This window comes from Medicago sativa, chromosome 8, assembly GCF_051527215.1.
Source record: "Medicago sativa cultivar Bolivia chromosome 8, Bolivia_mono, whole genome shotgun sequence".
NCBI lineage: Eukaryota > Viridiplantae > Streptophyta > Magnoliopsida > Fabales > Fabaceae > Medicago > Medicago sativa.
The window spans coordinates 41786469-41806883 of NC_140756.1; the positions used below are offsets into that span (position 1 = coordinate 41786469).

Sequence of the window (20415 nt, forward strand, 5' to 3'; positions counted from 1 at the left end):
TTAGATGATATATGTAAGTTTTGCCTTTATGATTCAATCAAGAGAGTAAGTTTGTTTAAGGTGTTTTTATGTTATGCCTTGCATTATACCTTGTCTATTATGTTCACTGGCAGTATAGAAATGATGACAGGTTCAAGCATGAGGGTGATGTTTCGAAAATCTGCATAAAACGTTCAAGAAATACGCTATTAGCTTGATTTACGCTAATAGCGAAAATCTGCAGAAAAGGCTCAAGAAATTCGCTATTAGCTTGAATTTCGCTAATAGCGAAATTCTCCAGCAAGTTCACAGAGAAGTACGCTAATAGCGTGGCTTTGGCGAAGCAAAATTTCCAGTTTCGCTAATAGCGAACCTTGCTGGAATTTGGGAACTTTTCTGCACTTTAAAACAACACAAAATCCATCCCTATTGTTACTTTGATTTGTTCTTAATGGAGTACAATCAGTTTACTTGTTTCCATCCTTAAACTTGTTAAACAATCCATGAGAACTCTCTCTTGCTTGAACAAGTATCATTGAACAAGTATCAAGTAACCCTAGACTTCCTTGTTGAATGATAATGGAAAGGTAAATGTCACGATCAACTTTATGTATTTATCAAGAACTCTAGGAAAGGCATTAACATATAGAACGGGTAGAATTTATATAAACATGGGAAACATAGATACTTGACCTAAAGGTCAAGAGAATAGATAGAAGCTTTGCAAGAGTATAGTGAGTATTATTATGATTAAATATTTATGTATAATATGATGCGAAGAATATTTTCTACGCCTAAGAACAAGTATGAATATATATGTATACGAACATGATTAATACAAAATGTAGGTGCTCGTGTCTCTTGTTATCCACGTTAGTGGGATGCAAGAGGTTCTCGATCTAAGGGGAACGATTCAAGCCGTAAGGGACCCGCACGACACCGAGGGAGTCCGATGTACGTACATCGGTCATGTATGGGATAGTTCTCGGGGCTACTCCACCCGGGGCTTTCCGTAAAATGAACCAAGATAATGTTTGTTTGATTCACGCAAACATAATGATTTAATGAATATGACCATGCATGAATATGATTATGTTAGACATGAGCAAGTATTGAAATAGAACATGAAATGGATGTTATGTTGAAGACGAACTTAGGGTTCCCTATTCGTCCGGTATAGGTTGTGTCATGAATTTTTTTTAAGTGTAGGCTTCGGTGCGTTTAACGTATCTTAGCGAAGCGGTACTAGGATCCCTTCACCGCCATGACACGTATGATTTTGGTAAAGCCTATAACATGATCCGAAGAATCTAAGACGGATTCTAGTGTGCACATCCGTCTAGACAAGAATGTCCACACACGTATAATCAACCGGTAGGTTGTATTTTAGACACGTGGTAACCGTAGGTTTTCCCCAAGGTTATATCTAGCCTAGGGTTAGGAAGAACTCACTGAGGCGATATGTCTCATCCAACTCCTTATTTGTTCAGGTTCACAGGTTTCATGAGGAAAAGGTAAAGAAAAGGTCTTGGAATGATCGTGTTTTCTTGGAGCTATCATGGTGTGGATTAAGATGCATATGTTACATTATGAATCGTGTTGTACATACTTTGTATTTGTACTTCGTTTGGTAAACTTCGATGTAATAATGTAATTTGAGAAACTTTGGAATGTTGGTGTATATAACTCAAGACTTAACGTCGTTTTTATTATTGTATAATTAATGTATCCAATATCAGTTCTAGCACTCTATTGAATATTCTAGATATTTTCAATTATGGGTGTTACAATCAGAAAGAGCTTCGAGGAGTTGAAGCAATGAATTGTTGTAAATACTTTGAGCAGGCGGAGAAAGCACATCAAGATTCGCTTTTAATACATTGTGCAAATCACCTATAGTGCTCAATGTGATTCGATTGAGAGTAAGTTTCTTGAGACCTGGTGTGTCTAATATTTCAAGGCAAGCCCCAATGCTACTCTGAACGGTGAATTCCAACCTCTTCAAGTAAGGTGGCAATGGCAAGTGAATATTGTGAAAGATTTCAGAAGGAAAGGAAATATATAGAGCTTCAAGTATAGGGCAACCAGAGAGAAGGACATGAAAAGAAATCACATCATCCGCACCCACAAAATAACTCATATGAAGCTTTAGCGTCTCCAGTGCTGGCAAATGAACCACCGAAGAATTTTTCAAAGGCAGCGAAATTGCATTGTAAAGACTAATCAAGGTACTTGTTAGTCATCACATTAATTAATTAATTAATTAATTAAAAATCAACAAGCAAACATGTTTAATTTCAAATCCCTCAAAGCCGTCCTCGTGAGCTTAGCTTAGTTGGTATGGACAATGCATAATATATGCAAGGTCCGGGGTTCAAACCCCAACCACCACAAAAAAAAAGCCCTAAAAGCCCTCAAAGCATATATTTGAAAATAGGGTTTGTCTATCCTATAGTCATCACATAAATTAATTAGCTAAAAAACGACAAGCACACATGTTTAATTTCTAAGCCCTCAAAGCATATATTCGAAAATAGGGTTTGTCTGTCCTATGATAGAAAAACTCATGAAAATATATATAAAATATTTGAAGAATACCTGAGGGAGACGAGGTTAGTGCAGTTAGTGAAAAGGGCAAGAGGGGGATGGAATACGTCGTTGTTAGAGGTGAAAAAGGGGGAAGATTTAGCTCTTTGAGATGGGATCCGATGGCGGCGCAGATCCAAGTATTGATGGATCTGGTGTATAAACTGTTGTAACGGAAGCTGAGAAGCATCTTCAGAATGTCGCGCGATTTTCTGCAAATGAGGACGTAGTTGACAACATCGGAGAAGGTTTTCAACACTTCGGGTTCAGGATCATCGAGGTTGGGATGGTCGTAGTCGAAGTTGAAAACCTGGAGATCCTTCCAGAGATAACGATACCTACGAGAAAGAAGACTCACTGTAAAGACAGTGGTGTAGGTAGGAAGGAACGACAGGATGTGGTATAAGAGTGGATCATCTAAACTACTCAGCCTGTCGTCGTCAATGGAGGCTGTTTTCAATAGTTTGGACTTTGACTCTTCCATTTGCCTTTTGCTGCTTTGTTTCTTTTCTTTCTTTCGCACAAAAAACAGACACACCTCCTGCTTTTATAAATTATCCAAACCCTAGTATTTCTCTTGATGACCAAGGACCTTCTCGCTTCAGATTTGGATATATTTTATGTCAAAAGATTTGTTTTTCTTTGCAAAAATCATGATAACAAAACCCTTAGGGTGCGTTTGATGGTCAGGATAGAGAGTCAGGATAGGAAAGATATATCATATCCTGTCCTAATCCTTTGTTTGATGCACCAATAGGATATGATAAATTATTCCTTTTATTTATCCTATCCTATAACTCCTTTGTATTTTCTATCCTGAGTTTGGGCTGGGTTAAAATTAACCTATCCGGCTGAATCCTTATTTTTCCCTCACGCTCTTCCACTCCTCTTTCTCGTTTTCTCTGTTGCGGCTCCCAAAATTCTTCTCTGCGATTCATCAAGGTATGATGTTCTCTATTTTGCTGTCCTTTTTTATTTTCCCTAATCCTCTTCTCTCCACTTCTCTCTTTGATATGGTGTTACGTTCAATTGCATGTTTTTACACCATGGAATTTTTTTCTCTCTTTCATATTTGGTTTACGTTCAATAGCTGGTTCCATTTTTTTTTAATCTTTTTTGCACTTAATATTCCTTTATTCAATTTCTTGTTCTTTTTGTATTTGGTGTTTCATGTTAATTTTTTTCTCTGCAAAACAATGATTTTTTGTTAAGGAAAAACATTGAAAATATGAGGGCAATTTTGTCATTTAATTAAATTTAATTGGATTATGAGGGCAATTTTGTCATTTAATTATATTTAATTGAAAATATATGTAATCAATCACAAGGACATTTTGGTCATTTAATTAACATATATATCATATCACGTCATTATCAGGTGTGTATCAAACATCGGATATGATAAAATAATGATATCTTGTTTGTTATCCTGTGCGCATCAAACACATGATAGGATAAACATTATCATGTCCATATCATATCCTGTCTCTATCCAAATTCTTATCATATCCTGTCTTTATCCTATCCTGACCATCAAACGCACCCTTATTTTATTTCTCTTGATCACCAATAAAGGACCGAATTTCTTTCAAGATAGAGGACCCATGGTTTGGAATATTTTCTTTTTGGTATCCAAAATATCCTAATAAGTTATATTTGGTATCAGAATCAAGCAATTAAATTTAAAATAATTTTATAATCATACTTAATTTTTCTATCCTTTTTTGGATAATTTTATTTAAAATAAATTTAGTTATATGCTAAACATTACAGAATCAGTAATGGAATCTGTTGAAAAAATATAAAAAATCAGTAACATAAGAACTACATGAGGGTCACTTGGGTGACATTAGGGTGTCAATTTCACGTGACATTGGTCAACCACAATAACACAAGTGGTTTTCTTCTTTCTCTCTTGCAATAATTTTTTATTTTTGTGTACACTTGTAACATTGTGGTTGGTCAATATCATTGATATTGGCACCCCAATATGATACGAGCAAGGATATGAGCTACAATGAATTAGGATTGAAGGTTGAGTCCAATGAGTTAGGGAGGCCTAAAAAGATCAACAATGAAAGTGGAATGACTATTTTAGGCATTAAGTGATGACTCATTAGTTCTAGAAGATTGGTGACTCACTAGTTGTTAAAAAGGATCTAGAATAATAATAACTAGAACCATGACCCGTGCTGACGCATGGGTCTTATTTTCATGTAGAAACTCACAATGTTACCTAAGCCAATGTTATACCATAGCAGAATAAGTCATAATAATTATAACAATAAGTCGTAAAAAATAGAGAGTACAAAATTTATGATACATTTCAAGCCATGAATCATAGGAATAGAAGAACTTTAATTCTGTTAAATAATAGAAAGTACACAACCTAGGGAAAATTGTCAGACATAAATAATTAACAATGAAGAAGTTTAATTTCGGTCAATCCTTCCAAGTACACAATTTAGGATACATTGCGAAAAACTTCGTGATAAACTACATTAGAAGTTACATCAGTGTCTTCACCATCATCATCAGATATTAATATCTTCAAACCTTCTCTTGAAGTAACCCTTGACAAAACCACATACAATTGACCATGAGAGAAGATATAGGCGATGACAAATATACGCCAACATGTTTCAACGATTGACCTTGACTTTTGTCTATAGTCATTGCAAAAGAAACGGTAAGCGGAAATTGCTTTCGTTGAAACTTGAAAGGAATTCTAGTATCAGACGGTATCAAAGATATTCTTGAAATAAAAGAAATTTTCAACCGTGTGGTTTTAATGCTAATCAATATACAATTGATTGTGTCTTATTTTATTTCCATTATACAATTTTGTACGTAATTCACGGGTCTAATTTGGGATGGCAATTAATACAGCAATCATGTGTTATTCTATTTCAAAAATTAAAATTATATGCAATCGTGTTATAAATGGCAGTTACCACAACCTGTAATGAAATGACTTTATGGCGTGTATTAAAGGTGAGGAGGTCAAGCGTCTACATAATTTTTTTTTAACTTGCAAAAGGTGCTGTTTTTTTTTTTAATATGCAACCGTGTGGCCTTTTTTTTTTTAAAAGAAATTTTCAACCGTGTGGTTTTAATGCTAGTTAATGTACAATTGATTGGGTGTTATTTTATCTCCATTATGCAAACCGTGTGGTTTTAAATTAATATGCAAAAGGTGTTGTTATTTTTAATATGCAACAGTGTGACCTCTTTTGTTTTTAAAAGAAATTTTCAACCGTGTGGTTTTAATGTTAATCAATATACAATTGATTGTGTCTTATTTTATTTCCATTATACAATTTTGTACGAAATTCACGGGTCTAATTTGGGATGGCAATTAATACAGCAATCATGTGTTATTCTATTTCAAAAATTAAAATTATATGTAATCGTGTTATAAATGGCAGTTACTACAACCTGTAATGAAATGGCTTTATGGCGTGTATTAAAGGTGAGGAAGTCAACCGTCGACATAAATGCTTTAGAATGAGTGGGAAAATGCTAGCTTTAGGGTTAGGGTTAGGGTTAGCTTGACCTGACAAGCTTTAGTAAGTAAGATAATATTGCCTATATAAGATCATGTACTCTCTCTTTAAGAATTATCGATGAAGTATAAAAGTATAACTCTCTTTTCCTTATCTTTCATTCTTTAGGAGGTTCCTTCTCTGTCCTATAACAGAGAAATATCATTTACCCTATCAATTGGTGCTCTCGTCTTTGAACTCCACCACCTCCCATGACAAACCCAATTCACTCATCCTACACTACTCCATCTCACGCTGTTGGTTTTAGAAGGGATATGAGAAAAAAAGTATTATGGAAATGATATATTGGAAGACAGAAATATGTTTATAACATCAAGCACACCATTACAAAATACTTTAGTGCCCTATAAATAGAGCTGAAATTGTACCCAAAAAAAAAATAGAGCTGAAACATAATTTAAAACAAAAAGAAACTCCTTAAAATTATTGTCTTTAAAACAAAACATAACTGAAAACAACTCACTAATGTCTCATAAAAAACTTCATAATATCGTGACTGAAAATACTAAGGAATACTAAGGCAATTCCTACACACACTTTCCCTTCATTATCATCACCATGCCCAATTCATATCAATGTTTCTGCAGATCCGATTGACAAGTTGGATGCACTTGTGCAACAGACGGCTCACTTGCAAGCCATGTGTGCCACCTCCATTGCTACTCTGTTCACTCGCTAGGAACGTTTGAAACGTCGCTTCAGGATCGTGTTTGAACCTCTCGTTTCACAACCATTGAGTGTTTCCGATGCCAATCATCCATTCCACACTCAACCAAAACCCAATCTGCAGTTAATACCACCACCATCAAAATCAGAATTTCAACTCACATATAATCCAATCGAGTTCATAACTTCTCCTGAAAAATCGATGAACATCAACAACTTGGTGGGAGAAGGAAATCACGCAGCTGCACCTCTCCCTCCGTCAGTCCCACCACCACATTCGAAACATCCACCGGTTCAAGATGCGGTTCGACTTCCGGCGCCGTCCCCACCGCCGGAACCGCCACCGACATCACCAGCTAAGTTCATTATGCAGTTCTCACATTCACATCCATTCTCACATTTATAAAAAGAGATGTTGTATTTTTTAGGGAAAAATAGATATTATCTTTTCCCTTCTATTAAAATGATTTTTTGAAAAGCAAATTAAATAACTTTTTTTAAAACAAAAAATAACTTTTATTGTCAGCATAAAAATTAATTATTTTTTTAACAAAATCATTTTTTAGCAAATATTTATGCTTATACAGAAATGTGGCTAAAGTGTCAAAAATGACTTTCTAAAAATCTTAAACAGTTCTTAAAAAAAAATGTAGAAAAATAGGACATAAATTTTTCTTGAGTTTTTATGTTGTGTGATTAATTGTTGTTGCAACAAGTGATACATGTATGTGTAAGAAGATGAAATGTTATAATTTTTTTGGAAAACTGTAATTTTATAACTGACTTAATTGAATTTTTGGTCTCCCCTATTTTTAAGAAAATGAACTTTTGATCCCTTGATTTTAAAAGCCAACATTTTGGTCTCCCAATTTTAATTTTCTTGAGTTTTGGTCGCTTCGCCCCATTTTAGAGTCAATTTTGTTGATGTGACATTATGACTACTGACATGGCATCGCTAGGTGAACAAACCTATTATCCATGTCACTATTGATTTGTTAAATTAAAATAAACATTATAAAACAATAAAATAATTTCTTTAATCTTTTTAAAAAATAATAAACAACTACTTAATCCATAAATTTCATTCATCCATTGCATTTATCATCTTAATCGATAAACACAAAAATTTTAAACTCGCCTCCATTAAAATCAATAAAAATCCAAATGATCTCTGGTAAACCTAAAACAACTTTATCATTCTAAAAAAACAAAATCTCCAAATTTTTACTATACAACACTCGTTGTCATCCCTCCAAAAACAAATCTCACTGATTGAAACGGATCAACGGTATACTTGCTCTGTTTATGGCCTTCAACGTCAAACAAATTAAACAAATTATTTTTATTATTTACAATGGATGAATGTAATTTATTGATTAATTAATTTTTTATTATTATTTTAAAAAACATTAAAGGAATTACTTTTAAATTTTATAATATTTATTATTTAATTAAATAAATTAGTAATGACCTAGATATTATAAGTTCAAATTAAATAGGATAGGAGACCAAAACTCAAGAAAAAATAAAATTGGGGGACCAAAATATTGGTTTTTAAAATTGGGGGATCAAAAGTTCATTCTTTTGAAAATAGGGGATTAAAAGTGCATTTAAACTTTTATAATTTAGATGCAAAGTATACACACATTTTTTTGTCAAAAATAAATACCTACATTTTTCTTCATAAACAAAACATATGAAATGAAACTCTATTCTAATAAAAGTGCTAACTTGGCAATAACAACATTTGTTTTTACATGTTTGTAAAAAAAACATTTTTTTTTACCTATAATCAATTTCAACAATCTAACTCAAAATTGTAGTGCTAAAAGTTCAAATTTTACAAAATATTACATCAAATGAGTAATTTAATTGGGACTTAAATGATAATATTCTCATAATTCTTACCGCATATTTTTGAGCAAAATAAAAAATACAAAATTGAGCGATTTCAAAATGAAGGACCAAATTTGTGTGTGGGTGAAAATAGGGGATCAAAACTATAATTAAGTCAACGATTATAAAAATATAATATTTCGTTAGTAATTACAAGGATCAAATAAAATAAAATATTTTCCGACACTACAAAAGTTGTGTAAGGAAGACAATCAACCGCAAGATCACGAAAGGGCTATAAAAGAATTTTAGGTCCCAATTTCTCATTATTCACTCCACTTTCTCTCTCTAGGGTAAAAACTTAAGCTTTGCTCTCCCTTCTCTCTAAGATTTCGGTTCTCTCTCCCTCTCTTTGTTTGATCTTTGCTTCAAACTTCTCCAAGTTGGAATCCTTGCAAGAGTTGGTCTTGGTTGCAAACTTCTCAACTTGTTTTCTTGTTTGCTAGAGGTGTAGATAGTTAGGGTTTGGCTGTGTTGAAGCTTGACAGCAACAACAAACTTTCTAAGGTGAGTTCTAAGTTAGATCCTACCCAAGGGTTAGTGTGTTTATGCTAACAAGAGAGTACTTGAACTTTTAGGGTTTTATATAGGGTTTTGTTACCCCTTTTCATTATTATGCTCTCTATACTTGTATATGCTTGCTTCTAGAAAGTTTTTCAGGTTTCCTATGAATACTAGAGACACCATATGCCTTGGGTCACTTTGTGATGGAGATTTTTGGCTTAAAACAAGTTTTCTGCAGGTGCTGAACTGCGCTAACTCGCTACTGCGAGCATGGAGCTCGCGAGGCGAGCATGAAGAGCAGAATAGGGGGTTGCTCGCCCCAAGCTCGCCAAGGCGAGTAGCTACTCGTCGCTGCGAGTAAGCTCATTCGCGAGGCGAGTGAATGGTGGTTGCTGCCTGTTCGCTCGTCTCATCCCTTTTGTCGTACTTCGGCTCGATTTTCGTTCACGCAAACTTTTATAAATGTAAACCCATCATAACTAGTCCCCAATGCATACTTTCTTTTAAATAGTCTCGGAGCAAGTATTTAATCCCATAATAGAGCATGGCTTGTCGGAGGTAAAACAAATATTTGATTGGGTAGCAAGCGAATACCTAGCCAGAGGGAACAAACTAGAGCCTCGACTTAGTTGTCGAGAATTATAATGTTTTGCATGTATGTTTGAGTATGCGTAAGTTGCGAAGAATTTATTCTACGCCCATGAACATGTATGTGAATTACCCTAGGGGATCGATCAAGGATCCGAGGTAAAGGATTTAACTTGAATAGTTTAACCTTTCATGTATGCATATGAATATGAATATTATAAGACGTAGGTGCTCGTGTCTCTTGTTATCCACGCTAGGGGGATACGGGAGGTTTTCGAACCAAGGGGAACGATTTAAGCCGTAAGGGACCCGCACGACACCAAGGGAGTCCGATGTACTCTAATTAAGTTTCATCGGTCATGTAAGGAATAGTTCTCGGGGTTACTCCACCCGGGGCTCTCCGTAAAAATGAGTCAAGATTTATCATTGTTTGATCCACGCTAACATAATGATTACATCCATTCATGAATATGTCTATGATATAATGCCAGTTTCGAACAAGTATTGAAATAGAACAAGGAAAGAATATTATGCCAAGACGACCTTAGGTTACCCTACTCGTCCGGTATAGGTCTGTGCTATGATTGTCACAAGTTTTAGCTTCGATACGTTAAGGTATCTTAGCATAACAGTTCTAGTATCCCTCGACCGCCATGGCACGTATGATGTTAGAGAAGCCTATAACATGTTATGAAGAATCTAAGACGGATTCTAGTATGCACATCTGTCTAGATATGAATGTCCACACATGTATAATCAACCGTCAGGTTGTATTCTAGACACGTGATAACCATAGGTTTTCCCCAAGGTTATCACTAGCTTAGGGCTAGAAAGAACTCACTGAGGCATTATGTCTCACCCAACTCCTTATTTGTTCAGGTTCTCAGGTTGTTCGAGGGAAAGGTAAAGAAAAAGTCTTGGATTGACCGAGTTTTCATGGAATCTACTTGATGTGGATTAGAGATGCATATGTTATATTATGAGATGAAATGTTACAAACCTTGTATTTATACTTCGTTTTTCGAACTTTGGTGTAATAATGTAACATAGGAACTTTGGGATATTGTTGTACCTAAACTCTCGACTTAATGTCGATTTCTGTATTGTATAATTAATGTATCCAATATCAGTTTTAACGCACATTTGAATATTCTAGACTCTTTCAAATTGGGCGTTACAATTTGGTATCAGAGCAGGTAGATTCAGACTGTGCCTTGGGTCATTAAGAATACAATTTAAGTAGTCATTCTTTTTGGCGTTTAGGATATTTGTCCTCATTGTTATATTTGGTTGAAATTGATCACTTTGACTTAAATATGACAGTTAGAACGAAAATGTCTGGAACACGAAGAGGATGAGGCAGGCCAAGAGCTAATCAGGATATGGAGGAGAATGTAAACCCTGAAGCTCAGATGTGGGCACAGATGATGCAACAAAACCAGCAGATGATGCATATGATGCGACAGCAGATTCAGCAGAATGCTCAGTCCCAACAACAGTGGGCTGCAGCTTTGCAGCAAGGTCCGGGAGTGCATCATCCGCATCCACCGCCTCCAGTTGTGGGAAATCCAGCTTTCCGAGAATATAACCGGAACCATCCCCCAGAGTTTGACGGTAGCGGGGAGCCACCTGAAGCTAAGAGATGGATCAAGCATATGGAAAAGATTTTCCTTATGGTTAACTGTACCGAGGAAGAAAAGGTGATTTTTTGCAACTAATCAATTCCGAGGTGCAGCACAGGATTGGTGGGAAACCGCTCAACGTCGGATGGTGACGAATGGAATACCAGTGAATTGGGAGAACTTCAAGCAAGTGATGAAAGAGAAGTATCTTCCCTTGTCATTCAAGGTCAGGAAAGAACAAGAATTCCTTCACTTGAAGCAGGGTGAGATGTCAGTGACGGAGTTTACCAAGAAATTTGAGGAATTGTCTCATTACTCTACTCATAATGAGTATGCGGGTAATGAGATGTAGAAAGTCAATCAGTATAGGCATGCTTTAAGAGGTGAAATCTACGCAGTGGTCAGTCAACAGAGGTTGACAAACTTTGATGAGATGGTGCATAACAGTTTGGAGGCTGAAAGAGGTTTTGATAAGGCAGCTAGAGAAGGTTCTGGGGCAAGTGGGAGGAGCAGAGGTAACTTTGCCGACAAGTATCATGATAAACTGAAACCTAATGGTTCTCCTCAGAGGGGGAAGCACACATGACCACCCAGGACTAATCCAACATGCAAGAAGTGTGGCGAGGCTCATCAGGGAGAATGCATGGTAGGCACTGGCAACTGTTTTGCATGTGGTCAGGCGGGGCATTATGTGGCAGATTGTCCAACCAGAGGGAACAAGGGCAAAGGTGTAGGTACCACGATGAGTAAAGGAAGAGTGTATTCGCTTGATGGAAAGAAAGCACATGCTAATGAAGATTTGATTGGCGATATGTGTTTTCTTGGTCAAAATTCTATTAGAGTTTTATTCGATTGTGGTGCATCATGTTCTTTCATTTCTTATCAATGTGTTGAAGCTCTTCAGTTGTCTATTTCTTTATTAAATCCCCCTATGATGGTAACAACGGCCACCGACGGAAGTATTGTAGTGAACTATGTCTGTGAAAATTGTCCGATCACCGTATCTAGCAAGACATACTACATAGATTTAGTGTGTCTTTCGATGAAGCAACTTGATGTGATACTAGGCATGGACTGGTTGTCAGCAAACCATGTGTACATAGGGTGTGCAAAGAAGAGTATTTACATGCCAACTAATAATACGGTGGAAGGAGTGGCCTTGTCGGAACTACTTAAGCACACGTACCAGATGGTTCATTTTATTTGTGCTCAGGATAAGGGTTTTTATGTTATGCTCACGGTGACTTCAGAGTCAGATTTGAGTCCAAGTGATATTCCTATTATTAGTGAGTATCTGGATGTATTTCCGGCCGATATCACAAGCTTGCCACCGGAAAGAAAAATTGAATTTTCGATCGATTTGATTCCGGGAGCTGAACCTGTGTCAGTAGCACCTTACAGAATGTCTCCGTTGGAACTCAAGGAATTGAAGACCCAATTGGAGGAAATTATTTAGAAGCATTTCATCAGGCCTAGTGTGTCTCCTTGGGGTGCACAGGTTCTGTTAGTCAAGAAGAAAGATGGCAGCATGAGGCTGTGTATTGATTACCCTCAGCTCAATAAGGTGACCATCAAGAATAAGTATCATTTGCCAAGAATTGACGATTTACTTGATCAACTTAAGGGGGCATCGGTGTTCTCGAAAATTAATCTCAGGTCAGGATACCATCAGATTCGTATTAAATCTTCGGATTTGTCCAAAACGGCTTTCAGAACACGTTACGGACACTATGAATTTTTGGTCATGCCTTTTGGTGTAACTAATGCTCCAGCGGTTTTCATGGATTATATGAATCGGATTTTCCAACCGTATCTTGACCAATTTGTCATTATCTTCATTGATGACATTTTGGTTTATTCTAAGAATCCGCAAGAGCTTGTTCAGCATCTACAGATATTGTTGGATATTCTTCGGGAAAAACAATTGTATGCCAAGTTCAGCAAGTTTTGGCTGACGGAAGTCAAGTTTTTGGGACATGTCATTTCTCAGGGAGGTGTGGCAGTTGATCAATAGAAAGTTGATGCTGTTCAGAATTGGACAAGACCGAAAAATGTTTCGGAAGTTCGAAGCTTTTTGGGATTAGCCGGTTATTACCGACAGTTCATCATGAAGTTTTCCCAAATTTCTCTACCCTTAACCCAACTCACAAGAAAGGACGTGCCTTTTGTGTGGGATGAAGAATGTGAGAAGAGCTTCAGGACTTTGAAGAAGAAGCTAACTCAAGCTCCAGTCTTGACCATACCAGACCCGGAAAAGAAATACATTGTGTTTTGTGATGCGTCATCAAAAAGGACTTGGTGGTGTACTTATGCAAGAGAAGAATGTGATAGCTTATGCTTCTAGACAACTTAAAACGCATGAAGAAAACTATCCCACTCGTGACTTGGAGTTGGCAGCCATAGTTTTCATGTTGAAGATATGGAGGCATCATTTGTATGGAGCACAATTTGAATTGTTTAGTGATCACAAGAGCCTGAATTACTTATTTGATCAAAGGGATTTGAATATGAGGCAATGACGTTGGATGGAGTATCTAAAAGACTTCAACTTTGACTTGAAATATCATCCAGGAAAGGCCAACGTAGTAGCAGATGCCTTGAGCAGCAAGGTCTTAGCTCAAGCTGAAGTTATGATGCATACTTGTAATATGTATGAAAAGATTCAGGATATTAACCTTGAAGTCACAGAGGATGATGATGGTATTTGGTTGCACAGATTGGAAGTTTCATGTGATTTGCGATCAAAGATCATACTAGCTCAAAGTGTTGACTCAGAACTTCAGAAAAGAAGTGGATACCCAGAATTTTCCATGGCTTCGGATGGAGCAATTTTGTTTGATGGAAGGTTATGTGTTCCAAGAGACCAGGAGCTTAGGAGATTGATCTTGGAAGAAGCTCATAAGAGTAGTTTCTCAATCCATCCTGGAGTTACCAAGATGTACCGAGATTTGAAGGAGTATTGGTGGCCTGGCATGAAAACAGATGTTGTTGAATTCGTAGCAAGGTGCATTGTATGTCAACAAGTCAAGATAGAACATCAGAGGCCAGCTGGTATGCTTCAACCATTAGAGATTCCTCAATGGAAATGGGAACACATTACTATGGATTTTGTAGAAGGTTTACCCCATACTCAGAAAGGTCATGATTCAATATGGGTGATTGTGGATAGGTTAACCAAATCAGATCATTTCTTACCAGTTAAATTTACCTACAAGACGTCTCAATATGCGGATTTGTTCATTTCAGAGATTGTCAAGTTACACGGTGTTCCGGTAAGCATCCTGTCAGATAGAGATCCAATCTTCACTTCACGCTTTTGGAAAGCTTTTCAAGTAGCGTTGGGAACTCGTTTAAAGTTAAGCACGTCTCATCATCCTCAGAACGATGGTCAGTCAGAGAGGACTATTCAAACTCTAGAAGATATGTTGCGTGCATGTGTTCTGGAAGATGGTGGAAGTTGGAATCATCACTTGCCTTTGATAGAATTTTCCTACAACAATAGCTATCACTCGAGTATCGGGATGGCACCATATGAAGCTTTGTATGGTAGGAAATGTAGAACCCCATTGTGTTGGGCCAAGGTTGGAGATAAGAGCATTATTGGACCAGAGATCATTCAAGAGACCACTTTGAAGATTAAGTCAATTCAAGAGAAAATGAGAACAGCTCAGAGTCGTCAAAAAAGTTATGCGGACCGGAGACGAAGACCTTTGGAGTTTAATGAAGGTGATCATGTATTTCTAAGAGTTACACCTAAATTGGGTTTGAGAGGTGTTTTTAGGACCAAGAAGTTGAGTCCTAGATATGTAGGACCGTTTTTGATACTCAAGCGTATCGGACCAGTGGCTTACCAGTTAGCATTACCTCCAGCCATGTCGGGCTTACAAGATGTGTTCCATGTATCACAATTGAAGAAGTTTGTTCCAGATCCTTTCCAACCAGTTGAATTAGACTCTATGGAACTAAGATCAGATTTGACGTTTCAGCCGGAACCAGAAAGAATAGTATACCGTGACGTAAAGTCTCTCAGGAACAAGGAGATTCCCATAGTGAAGGTGATATGGAAAGGTTCACCGGACGGTGAATCCACGTGGGAACTTGAATCAGAGATGTTGAACCAGTATCCGCAATTGTTCTCAGGTATATTTCAAATTTCGAGGACGAAATTTTTTTAACGGGGGTAGGATGTAATATCCCGCTTTTTATGATACGATGATTTACCTAATAACGATAGATCATGCGCATTTAAGACTAAGGGTAATTTAGTAAAAGATCACGAAAGGGCTATAAAAGGATTTTAGGTCCCAATGTCTCATTATTCACTCCACTTTCTCTCTCTAGGGTGAAAACTTAAGCTTTGCTCTCCCTTCTCTCTAAGATTTAGGTTCTCTCTCCCTCTCATTGCTTGATCTTTGCTTCAAACTTCTCCAAGTTGGAATCCTTGCAAGAGATGGTCATGGTTGCAAACTTCTCAACTTGTTTTCTTGTTTGCTAGAGGTGTAGATAGTTAGGGTTTGGCTGTGTTGAAGCTTGACAGCAACAACAAACTTTCTAAGGTGAGTTCTAAGTTAGATCCTACCCAAGGGTTAGTGTGTTTATGCTAACAAGAGAGTACTTGAACTTTTAGAGTTTTATATAGGATTTTGTTACCCCTTTTCATTATTATGCTCTCTATACTTGTATATGCTTGCTTCAAGAAAGTTTTTCAGGTTTCCTATGAATACTAGAGACACCATATGCCTTGGGTCACTTTGTGATGGAGATTTTTGGCTTAAAACAAGTTTTCTGCAGGTGTTGAACTACACTAACTCGCTACTGCGAGCATGGAGCTCGTGAGGCGAGCATGAAGAGCAGAATGGGGGGGGGGGTTGCTCGCCCCAAGCTCGTCGCTACTGCGAGTGAATGGTGGTTGCTGCCCTGTTCGCTCGTCTCATCCCTTTTGTCGTATTTCGGCTCGGTTTTCATTCATGCAAACTTTTATAAATGTAAACCCATCATAACTAGTCCCCAAGGCATAGTTTCTTTTAAATAGTCTCTTGTAGGGTGGAGCAAGTATTTAATCGCATAATAGAGCATGGCTTGTGGGAGGTAAAACAAATATTTGATTGGGTAGCAAGCGAATACCTAGCAAGAGGGAACAAACTAGAGCCTCGACTTAGTTGTCGAGAATTATAATGTTTAGCATGTATGTTTGAGTATGCGTAATTTGCGAAGAATTTATTCTACGCCCATGAACATATATGTGAATTACCCTAGGGGATCGATCAAGGATCCGAGGTAAAGGATTTAACTTGAATAGTTTAACCTTTCATGTATGCATATGAATATGAATATTATAAGATGTAGGTGCTTGTGTCTCTTGTTATCCACGCTAGGGGGATACGGGAGGTTCTCAAACCAAGGGGAACGATTCAAGCCGTAAGGGACCCACACGACACCGAGGGAGTCCGATGTACTCTGATTAAGTTTCATCGGTCATGTAAGGGATAGTTCTCGGGGTTACTCCACCCGAGGCTCTCTGTAAAAATGAGTCAAGATTTATCATTGTTTGATCCACGCTAACATAATGATTACATCCATTCATTAATATGTCTATGATATAATGCTAGTTTCGAACAAGTATTGAAATAGAACAAGGAAAGAATATTATGCCGAGACGACCTTAGGTTACCCTATTCGTCCAGTATAGGTTTGTGCTATGATTGTCACAAGTTTTAGCTTTGATACGTTAAGGTATCTTAGCGAAGCGGTTCTAGGATCCCTCGACCGCCATGGCACGTATGATGTTAGCGAAGCCTATAGCATGTTATGAAGAATCTAAGACGGATTCTAGTATGCACATCCGTCTAGACATGAATGTCCACACACGTATAATCAACCGTCAGGTTGTATTCTAGACACGTGATAACCATAGGTTTTCCCCAAGGTTATCACTAGCTTAGGGCTAGAAAGAACTCACTGAGGCATTATGTCTCACCCAACTCCTTATTTGTTTAGGTTCTCAGGTTGTTCGAGGGAAATGTAAAGAAAAAGTCTTGGATTGACCGGATTAGAGATGCATATGTTATATTATGAGATGAAATGTTACAAACCATGTATTTATACTTCGTTTATCGAACTTTGGTGTAATAATGTAACATAGGAACTTTGGGATATTGTTGTACCTAAACTCTTGACTTAATGTCGATTTCTGTATTGTATAATTAATGTATCCAATATCAGTTTTAACGCACATTTGAATATTCTAGACTCTTTCAAATTGGGTGTTACAGAATATCACTCGAAACCAAAGGGACATGCAAAGAAGATGTCAACACAAGTCAAAAGGGAGAAAGAAAAAAGGTTTCGAAGTTTCTAAATATTTTTCGGTGTGTAGCATGCAGCTCTCTGTTTATAGAGAAGATTCACAACTAATATGTGAGAAACTCTGGGAACAAGTAATTCACATATTTGATCCAGTACAAAAATATCTCAAATTGAGTACAAAAAAATATTATGTTGAGTACAAAAATATATTATTGAGTACCAAAATATATTTTTCAGATCAAGTACCAAAATATATTAGATTGTATACCAAAATATTTTAGATTGTGCACCAAAATATTTTAGATTGCGTTCCAAAATATTTTAGCAAAACTTAGGGACTAAGAAGACACTTTTTTTTTTAAGAGGAGAAGACACTTTCTAATAATGATTAAAGACATAATTATTTACACTACCAAAAAAAATATAATTATTTAATTTAACGTTTTCAAATAATAATTAAATTAATTATTTAATTTAACAATTCAATGCTTACTCATGGTCGGAATTAGGCAAGTGTAACAAATCGTTTACAAAGTCACTACAAAAAACGTTTATAGAGTAATAAAGTGATAAATAGAGTATCGTATCCATAGTGATTGTCGTTCCAACTGGGCAGTTCGCATTACTTATTTTAGAACAATAGAATCAATAAAAAAAACACTTGAAATACAAGATGTGTGTGTGTGTGTGTGTGTGTGTGTGTGTGTGTGTGTGTGTGTGTTGCAGCAGAGCAAGAGTTTAGGAGTTAACATGTTTTTGATTGCAGAATGTTAGTGATGGTTAGATTCGAATCCTCTCTATTAATTTGTTGAAAGTAACTAATGGTCAAGCATTATTCAGTTTCTTATGTCTTCTATCTAAGTGATGAGTTCATGTGGTTTTACTACCTACCAGCTGTCAGGTTGCACCTACTTATTACACGGGTTTGTACGTGTGGGGTCTTATTCTCTCAGAGGTTTGGGTTCATTGTCCTGTAGCTGCGAGTTGCAACCTTGCACCAGAGTTTCTACATGGTTTAGTGTTTAGGGTCGTTAATCATATAGGGAGATACACTTATGCGCATAAAGGTATGCGTAGGGCTCTTACTTTCTTAGACGTATTTGAATCAACAATAGCACATCAACATATTCTCCCTATTGGTAGTTCTACAAATGGGCATCCCTATCTCGTCTACCATACCAAGGATTAAAGAAGAATAAAGTTTCCATGCTGATTTAAGTCATGTAGTCATTGTGTTTCCCTAATTGTGTGGTCCACTATTAGTTACTTCCTGGTAGGTTTACACCAATATTATGAAGGTGAGAAAAACACAAGAAGGGGGTTGAATTGTGTTAGACGTTTCTTCATTTTCTCTAAAACTCAGAACACTTCAGTTCAGAAGCTTGAAGAACTACTTCTGAAGGGAGTGGTCAGAAGCGTATGCAACGGAATAAAAACAGAGAGAAAGGAAAGAAGAAAGACACAAAGCAATTATACTGGTTCCTTCCACAATTCGGAAGTAGTCCAGTCCCCCTTGCACTTCCAAGGAGATTTCACTAGAATGTAATATCTGATTACAATTGCTCAAGCACACATCAAGAGACTACCTTTTTGGCATTTAGGATATTTGTCCTCATTGTTATATTTGGTTGAAATTGATCACTTTGACTTAAATATGACAGTTAGAACGAAAATGTCTGGAACACGAAGAGGATGAGGCAGGCCAAGAGCTAATCAGGATATGGAGGAGAATGTAAACCCTGAAGCTCAGATGTGGGCACAGATGATGCAACAAAACCAGCAGATGATGCATATGATGCGACAGCAGATTCAGCAGAATGCTCAGTCCCAACAACAGTGGGCTGCAGCTATGCAGCAAGGTCCGGGAGTGCATCATCCGCATCCACCGCCTCCAGTTGTGGGAAATCCAGCTTTCCGAGAATATAACCGGAACCATCCCCCAGAGTTTGACGGTAGCGGGGAGCCACCTGAAGCTAAGAGATGGATCAAGCATATGGAAAAGATTTTCCTTATGGCTAACTGTACCGAGGAAGAAAAGGTGATTTTTTGCAACTAATCAATTCCGAGGTGCAGCACAGGATTGGTGGGAAACCGCTCAACGTCGGATGGTGACGAATGGAATACCAGTGAATTGGGAGAACTTCAAGCAAGTGATGAAAGAGAAGTATCTTCCCTTCTCATACAAGGTCAGGAAAGAACAAGAATTCCTTCACTTGAAGCAGGGTGAGATGTCAGTGACGGAGTTTACCAAGAAATTTGAGGAATTGTCTCATTACTCTACTCATAATGAGTATGCGGGTAATGAGATGTAGAAAGTCAATCAGTATAGGCATGCTTTAAGAGGTGAAATCTACGCAGTGGTCAGTCAACAGAGGTTGACAAACTTTGATGAGATGGTGCATAACAGTTTGGAGGCTGAAAGAGGTTTTGATAAGGCAGCTAGAGAAGGTTCTGGGGCAAGTGGGAGGAGCAGAGGTAACTTTGCCGACAAGTATCATGATAAACTGAAACCTAATGGTTCTCCTCAGAGGGGGAAGCACACATGACCACCCAGGACTAATCCAACATGCAAGAAGTGTGGCGAGGCTCATCAGGGAGAATGCATGGTAGGCACTGGCAACTGTTTTGCATGTGGTCAGGCGGGGCATTATGTGGCAGATTGTCCAACCAGAGGGAACAAGGGCAAAGGTGTAGGTACCACG

General features: G+C 37.3%; 2 protein-coding genes across 2 annotated transcripts; one reads left to right on the plus strand and one right to left on the minus strand.

Annotated features, from left to right (window-relative positions):
• Positions 1-1750: 1750 nt before the first annotated feature.
• On the minus strand, positions 1751-3049 carry LOC146899215 (F-box/FBD/LRR-repeat protein At4g00160-like). Its single transcript, XM_085736719.1, has 2 exons — positions 2578-3049; positions 1751-2142 (listed from the first exon to the last, which is right to left on the minus strand). Exons 1-2 carry the CDS (start codon positions 3047-3049, stop codon positions 1751-1753), a joined length of 864 nt encoding a protein of 287 aa, XP_085592845.1.
• Positions 3050-12149: 9100 nt separating this feature from the next.
• Positions 12150-12863, plus strand: LOC146899216 (uncharacterized). The gene has a single exon (XM_085736720.1). The coding sequence runs from the start codon at positions 12150-12152 to the stop codon at positions 12861-12863; it is 714 nt and encodes a 237-aa protein (XP_085592846.1).
• The last annotated feature ends 7552 nt before the right edge of the window (positions 12864-20415 follow it).

Coding starts and splice junctions, on each gene's coding strand:
- LOC146899215 (XM_085736719.1), bottom strand. CDS start 3,049: ATGGAAGAGTCAAAGTCCAAACTATTGAAAACAGCCTCCATTGACGAC. Junction 2,143..2,577: donor ACTAACCTCGTCTCCCTCAG/GTATTCTTCAAA, acceptor TTCATTTGCCAG/CACTGGAGACGCTAAAGCTT.
- LOC146899216 (XM_085736720.1), top strand. CDS start 12,150: ATGAGTAAAGGAAGAGTGTATTCGCTTGATGGAAAGAAAGCACATGCT.